Source organism: Raphanus sativus, chromosome 1 (genome assembly GCF_000801105.2).
Source record: "Raphanus sativus cultivar WK10039 chromosome 1, ASM80110v3, whole genome shotgun sequence".
In the NCBI taxonomy this organism is placed as follows: Eukaryota; Viridiplantae; Streptophyta; class Magnoliopsida; order Brassicales; family Brassicaceae; genus Raphanus; species Raphanus sativus.
The window spans coordinates 18,495,497-18,502,861 of NC_079511.1; the positions used below are offsets into that span (position 1 = coordinate 18,495,497).

Genomic DNA, 7,365 nt, shown 5'->3' on the forward strand with positions numbered 1-7,365 from the left:
ACAATTCTAATTTTATAGTATATATTAACATAATAGATTCTAAATTTTAAATCTAATATTTTCAAGTTCAAGTTCAAAATATTAAACATAAACTTAAATTTTAAAATTGATTTACTCAAAGTTATAAACAAAGATTAATAAAATAAAGAATAAATACAATTAAAATAATATTTTTTGTGTATAAAATATTGATGTTTTATTTTTGATTAATACATTTCATTTTAAAAGTAAAACAGAAATTAAATTTTAGAAACATGAATAGTAAAACTTAATTAAAAGCAAATAAAATTAACAAAAATTAATAATCAAAATATATATTTAACATTTATTAATATGTGTGAAAATCTTCGACATCAATTTTTAAATCTAAAGTGAGTATATACTTTAATATCATCCAAGTAGTTAGTCTTCGGCATTCAAGTCTATTTCTATTAGATCCTAAATTTTTGGGTCCCAAATATTTGGACAAACTAGGTATCTGAAAAATTATGATTGATTTTAGATCAGTAGTTTCTGTTGATTCTGAATCAGTTCGGGTCTACAATTGAAATTAGATGTAATTGTATCAAAATTACATGTAATTGTATCAAAAATTACCCAGACTTACAAGTAGTTTAATCAAAATAAACTGCTTTCTCACACTATACACGGTTAATATTTTTAAAAGCATTACCGTTACGAAAATATAAATACATGGCTCCTGTCGTGATTATCTTTCCAACACAGGTGAATAAATACGAAGCCCACAGGTTGCTTCCGTTCTCCATTCTATTTCAATGGCACTATATCCAGCTTCCTTTTTCTCTTTATACAATTCATTATCTAATAAATATTGTCGACCTTGCGGATTCCCTGCAACAGCATGTGTTCCAGCCAAAAGAACTGCATCAGCAAAATTTCTCTCACCCATTTCTACCAATTTTGTTCTCACGAGTCCCCCCAAATCTACATTCCCATAGACTCTACAAGCAGCTAGCAAAGCACGCCAAGCTGTTGAATCGCTTGTGATAGGTAAATTCTTTATCAATTCATATGCTTCCTCTAACTGCCCTGCTCTACCTAAAAGATCAACCACACAACCATAATGCTCAACTTCGGGTATGAAGCGGTATACCTCAACCATCCTCTTAAAGCATGTGATTCCTTCCATCACCAGACCTCCATGGCTACAAGCATTCAACACAACCAAGAAAGTAATCTTATTGGGCTTCACTTTGATGCTCTCGTCCTCCATCTTATAGAAAATATTTATTGCTTCTCTTGCTAGTCCATGCGCTCCGTAACCCGAGATCATTGCGGTCCAAGACTTGACATCCTTGTTCTTCATCCTATTAAAAATTTCAACAGCTTTGTCAAGCATCCCTAGTTTTGCATACATATCAACGAGTGCGGTTCCGAGTACTGCATCCAAAACTACTCTTTCCTCTTCCACCAAGTCTCCAACGCTCTGTCCTACTGATGATGCTTCGTAGCTCGCACAGGAAGACAACAGCCCAACAAACGTAGATGAATTTGGTTTCACTTGTTCATACTTCATCTGCCTCAGTAGCCATAAACACTCTTCAAGTAGACCCATTTTGGCATACTGGTCAATCATACAATTCCAGATAACAACGTCCTTGCTTGCAGCAGAATCAAAGATCCTGCGCGCTGAACTCATATCCCCAATTTTGCCGTACATACCTATCAAAGCAGTGATTAAATGCAACTTAAGATCAAGGCCAGTCTTGATAGAAAACCCATAAGCAGATTCTGCTCCTAACAAGTCTCCAAGCTCACCGGTAGCCGAAAGAAAGCTAAGCAGCGTACTATCATTAACAATGATATCACTTCTCCGCATATCCGTGAACAAATACAAAGCCAACGCGGGCTTAGAAACTTGAAGATACCCATTCATCAAAGTAGTAAACGAAATAGCATCAACCGTGTCCAGCATTTCGTCGAACAGTTTCCGAGCATCATTGATCCTCCCAGAAACACAGTAAAAACGAAGAAGAGCGTTTCTCAAATCGGTAAACGGTATGAACCCAGATCTCAATACGATCCCATGCACACCCTCACCGAACCTACTACACAATTCACGAGCGCATGATTTCAAAGTTGGGATGAACGAGAAGCGATCCAAAGTGGAAAATTCAGCTCTCAATTGGTTAAAAACAGGAAAGGCTCGCTCTGGGTCGTCGCTGATAGAATAACCTCTGAGCATTGTGTTGAACATGAAGAGATTGGTGTTGGAGACATTCTCGAAGATCGAGGAGGCGTATCGGATATCTTGAAGAGAGGAGGAAGCAATGAGCTTGCTCACTGTGAAATCGTCCTTGTCGATTCCTGTTTTCACCATGTAGCCATGGATTCGAGAAACTTGGGCGACCTCTCTGCAACACCTTAGGTCTTCGATAAGTTTCTGGAACAGTGGAGATTCAACGCGTGCTATTCTTGTTGATGTTGCTGTTGTTGTGTATAGACTCATACGACGCAACGCGTATATGCGAAACGTTATCGCCGATGCCATCGGTTAACGGCGGAACAAAAATCACGGTTTAGGTTTTCTATCGAAGAACAAATTGCCAAAACTACCATTTTTATATTACCACTTTTCATGTTTACACTAACCACTTTTAATAAAAAATTTAGATACGAAGATTTAGGATTTAGGGTTTAGATTTGATGTTTTAGGGTTTATGGTATATAGTTTAGGGTTTAGAGTTGAGGATTTAGGGTTCATAGTTGAAGTTTTAGGGTTTAGGGTTTAGGATATTGATTTTAGGGTATAGCGTTAAGAGTTTAGCGTTTAGAGTTAAGGATTTAGGGTTTAAAATTTAGAATTAGAGGTTTAGGATTTAAAATTTGGGGTTAGAATTTTGAAAAATACATAAAAATAAGGATATAAGAGCTTTTGACCTTTTACTAAATAAGATATTTTTGAAAATGTGTATTTAGTGGTCGTAAAGATGAATAATGGTAGCTTCAAAATGGTATTTTTGAAAATTTTCCCTTAAAGAATTTTGTATTGAACTTTGTTCTGTGCGGATGTATATTTTTATAAAATATATAGTTTTTTATGTTAATATTAGAGTTCAGCAAAAAATCTGAATCTAAAAAATTGAACCGATTCCGATCCAAAAAAATACAAAATCTCAACCGAAATATTTTAGATACATGAATGTATTAAAAATATATTTATATACTTATAATTATTAATTTTTAGACTTAATGTATATAAAAACATGTAGAATATATACGGTACTTATAAGTTGGCAGTTCTAAATTTTTATTTTCTACTAAAATCATATTTCTAGATCATTTCTAGAGAGGAGGTGCCTCTTTATTTATAGAAGGATAAGGTTTCCTAGTGACCTCATGTCCAACAGTCACTCACACACACATGATTCCTCTAACTTAGCCCTCTCGGGAGCCCTATGTTGGAACTCGTTTTTTGACGAGATGGTTTTAAACTATTTTCGGTAAGTTTTCCGGGCGAAGACGTTTGCCAGATAACTGATTGTTTGACAAACACTATGCAGTAGTGTATTCATATGTCAAAAATAGAGTTCATTTGAATGAGAAATGGAGTAATAAAATATGTGACTTAAATGTACACATTGTATATTGGGTTTGAATTTAGATTTAAATATGTTAAAGAGACTTATGTCTAATAACTTATGGTTTAAATCATATTCATGTTATTTTTTATATTTGTTTAAATATAAAAATGTAAACCCATAGCAAAACAAATTAGCTTTGATTGGTCAAAGATATTAATATATTTGTTAGTAAGTTACGGTCAAGAGGTCAATGAAAATAAGTTTTTCATAATGATTATTGATGTGGCTTAATGCTCCATAACACCACTTACGTTTGACTTGGTAGAACGTAAGGGTTTGTCATAATTGTGTGACTTATGACTCATTCTTTTGTTTCTATATAAAGGTGCTTGACATTATAGAAAAGATATATGATGTACAAGATCAAATATGCTCCCACTTGAATATTTCTTTTATGTTAGTTTGTGTCTGAGAGTACAACACAAAATTAGTTTCGTCAGGCTTCTGATAGAGTGACGCAAATTCAGAAGATTGTTTGCAGTTGTATCCTGGGACTCATTACGTTATCGAACCGTCGCACTACGGGACGTATTTTGAGTTAAGGAAAAAAATAATATCTCGCCTCTGCAGTTATATCTTCATTTTCTTAAATCTTTGGTATATTCTTATCAATTTTTTATTTACAATATTCAGTTCTCCGTAGTTTATAAAATACGGTTCTATCACCCTAATCCGTCGTCGTAGACTGTTGCAACTCAGTCGGCGTCTCCTCCTTCTCTGACAAACTCTCCAGTCTCGTCTTCGTCTCCCACCGGATTCGTGAGCCATCTCGACGTTTCCAAAAGCATTCAGGTTCGTATCCAAACATTGATTTGTGCTGTTTTGAGATGATTCGAGTAGAATGTTTCCAGATTAAGTAAGATTTTTTGCAGATTTGATCCTTCTTCTTGTGATTAATTTGTTGAATGAGTGAGTGATTGTTGTCAATTTTGGGTTTTCCTTTAAAAGTACTTTTCTTTTCCCAAAGAAACTGATTGAAATCTCTCAAGAAAAGTTGGGGTCTGTTCAACTATGATTCCTTCTACTGATCTAACCTTGTAGAATATGTTTAATAGACATGGGGCAAACTCTGTTCTTGCTCTTTTATGTGTTTTGTTCAGTGATTCCTGTTGGTCCTGCTTAGAGTAATTCAATAACAAGGGTTAGTAAACAAAACCAGCAACATAGGGTTATTAATAAGATCCCCCAAGGCTAGTGATGTGCCAATGACAAACAATGAAGACAATCATGCTTAGTAATATATTTCCATGGCCAACATAACATGCTGGAATCTGGTCTTTACTACATGTTGAGTCTCTTACCAAAACTATTCTTTGTATTGTTTTCAGGTCATATTCTATGTAAAAGCTGGAGTATGTGTAGCAGCTGGAGCAATGGAGATAAGTCTGTGCGTCGCCCATATCTTGGGATCGGTTGTTGTGGGCCAAGAGAACATTTACCAAATCGTATCATCACAAGCGTTAAGAGCTGGAGCTCTTGCATTTCACTCAACAATGACGCAAGGGTATTAACCAGGACGCAAGGATTGTGTTGGAAGTGAGTTCTTCCTTCTCTCACTCTCTATCTCCTTTGTATTTCTAGCTGTATAAAGAGAGGCTTTTTACTTGAATTTCTGTTCTGTTCTTGAATTTCTTGTTTATGTCTAGTCGTGAATCAACTGGAGTTCCCGCTTAATGAATTTGAGAGTTCTGTACTTCTGTTCTGTTCTTGAATTTCATATGTATAAATATGAACCTCTTATTTCTGGGATTGGGATTTCTGTTCTGTTCTTGAATCTAAAAGATGTGAACTTCGTTTTGTGTGAAGGTGATGTTGTTATAGTGAAGATGATGACAAGAATGCTGCTGGAAAAAGAAGAAACCTTCAAGTTCTTCGTGATATAGGCAATGTTGTTCGACGAAATCACACAAAGAACAATGACCCTGCAAAGATCAATCATCCTCGTACACTGTCTCGGCATGTTCCACTCGTTGAGGTACATCTCAAAGTTTGTTCCTTTTGGTAGACTATTAGGTATATCTGATAGATAGCTCATGTTGTTATATCGTTTGGCCTTTGCAGCTTGTTAAACATGTGGTGAGAAACCAAAGATGTAGAGGTTAGATGGATTTGGAGTCTAGCGAGAGAAGATGGAATTGGTTCAGAGATGAGGGATGAGAGATAGATGGTCCTAGTGTTTGGTGATGGAACTTTGAATTGTTTATACAGAGAAGAAGGGTTTAAAACCTTACAGCTCAATGTTGGGAAAAACCTTAAGGCCGGTTTAGAAGTTCTCCAGGCTATACGTGCAGTCCACCTTGGCAAAAATTTATGTTGTTAGTTTAAGGCTTATGTAATGTTACTGTAAGACTTGGAAATATTATATGAAAAATGTATGTTTTATAAACTTAGTGCAATATATATATTTTTGTTATAAATCAATTTCAAGTTTATAATTATGCAGTGTATTTTTACCAATGAAGAGGAGAATGATTAACAAAAATAATGATATTTAAAAAGATTAAGCTTAAAATTTTGATTTGAAAATTATATTTTTTATGATTGCTCAAATATTTTAAAATCTAATAACAATAAAAAGTTATGTTTAAAAATTCAGTTATTATTTATATCTATAAAGTATAAATAAATTAAATATTTATATATAGTTATAGACTTTTAGATGAAAATTTAAGATTTTTAGTTATAGTTTATGGTTTATGATTAAGTTGGGGAATGATATATGTATAGTTTTGTGGTTTGAGGTTTATATTTAGTATTTTTAATTAAATTTGTAAAAAAACTTTGAATAAGATTTGAAAACTTCAATGTTTTATATTCAAACTTTAATCTTAGATTTAAACTCAAATTTGATCATTACAAAAATATAATCTCAAAATTTGATCATTATAATGTTTTAGGGTTTAAACCCTAACCCCTAAACATAAACTTTAAAACTTCAATATTTTCACAAAATAACTTAAATTTTAAATTAAAACTCAAAATTCAATCATTTTAAAAATCTTATCTAAATTTTAAATTCTAAAATTGAAACACTAAATCTCAATCTATACCTTAAACCTAAAACTCTAAACCCCAAACTCAAATCCTACATACTAAGTAAAATCCTATATCTTCAAACTTACAATATACATTTTAAAATCAAATTTCAATTATATTCTAAAATCAATTCATATACTTAATTATAAATCCTAACTTTAAACTAGATGAATTTGATTGCTAAGTTAGGATAAGGCATAATGAACTTCTATGATTAAGATGTTTATATATGAATTGCAAACCCATAGAGTGATGACTTCAATATTTTGAATCTTTGAGTCCCTACTATTTTCAAACCTTTTCCAAAGACTACTGAGTTTTTGTTTGAGGACAAGCAAAGGAGTAAGTCTGGGGGAGTTGATATACCATGGATTTCACCCATTTTCTACCATGGTATAATAGTATTTTTATTATATAACTAATGTGTTTTCTAGCTTGTTAAGTATGTTTTCAGGTTCATGAGCGTTTCGTGATAAAGTGATTCTTTTGGAGCATTTTGGAGTACAAGAGATAATACACCCGAGTTGACCATTCAAGACCAAGTCGGAAGTCAACATTCAGATAAGAATCGATCGATACTCATCCAGAGTTCTCGATCGATGTAGCTGAGAAGATCCGCGTACTAGAAGATTATAATCGATCGATACACATCTAGTGTTGTCGACCGATATAGATGACGAAATGGTTTAGCCAACTACTTCACCAAAACTTCACCAAATTACGA

At 33.4% G+C, this 7,365-nt stretch overlaps 1 protein-coding gene and 1 long non-coding RNA gene across 3 annotated transcripts; one reads left to right on the plus strand and one right to left on the minus strand.

The window, feature by feature from the left end:
* Window positions 1-550: 550 nt before the first annotated feature.
* Window positions 551-2,543, minus strand: LOC108842049 (pentatricopeptide repeat-containing protein At1g26900, mitochondrial). 2 transcript variants are annotated; one of them, XM_056987029.1, is made up of 2 exons: window positions 1,780-2,543; window positions 551-1,683 (listed from the first exon to the last, which is right to left on the minus strand). In XM_056987029.1, the coding sequence occupies exons 1-2, from the start codon at window positions 2,510-2,512 to the stop codon at window positions 710-712; spliced, it is 1,707 nt and encodes a 568-aa protein (XP_056843009.1). In that variant the 5' UTR covers window positions 2,513-2,543; the 3' UTR covers window positions 551-709. The 2 variants fall into 2 exon arrangements, with proteins under 2 accessions (XP_056843009.1, XP_018470361.1); XM_018614859.2 differs by having other exon boundaries at window positions 551-2,543.
* A 1,467-nt stretch (window positions 2,544-4,010) lies between these two features.
* LOC108857324 (uncharacterized) lies at window positions 4,011-6,022 on the plus strand. The gene is made up of 4 exons (XR_001950340.2): window positions 4,011-4,397; window positions 4,934-5,141; window positions 5,412-5,580; window positions 5,667-6,022. It is a non-coding gene; the product is annotated as an uncharacterized LOC108857324 (long non-coding RNA).
* Window positions 6,023-7,365: the final 1,343 nt, after the last annotated feature.

What these genes read in the sequence shown, in the direction of transcription:
- LOC108842049 (XM_018614859.2), bottom strand. Translation starts at nt 2,512, where the DNA reads ATGGCATCGGCGATAACGTTTCGCATATACGCGTTGCGTCGTATGAGT.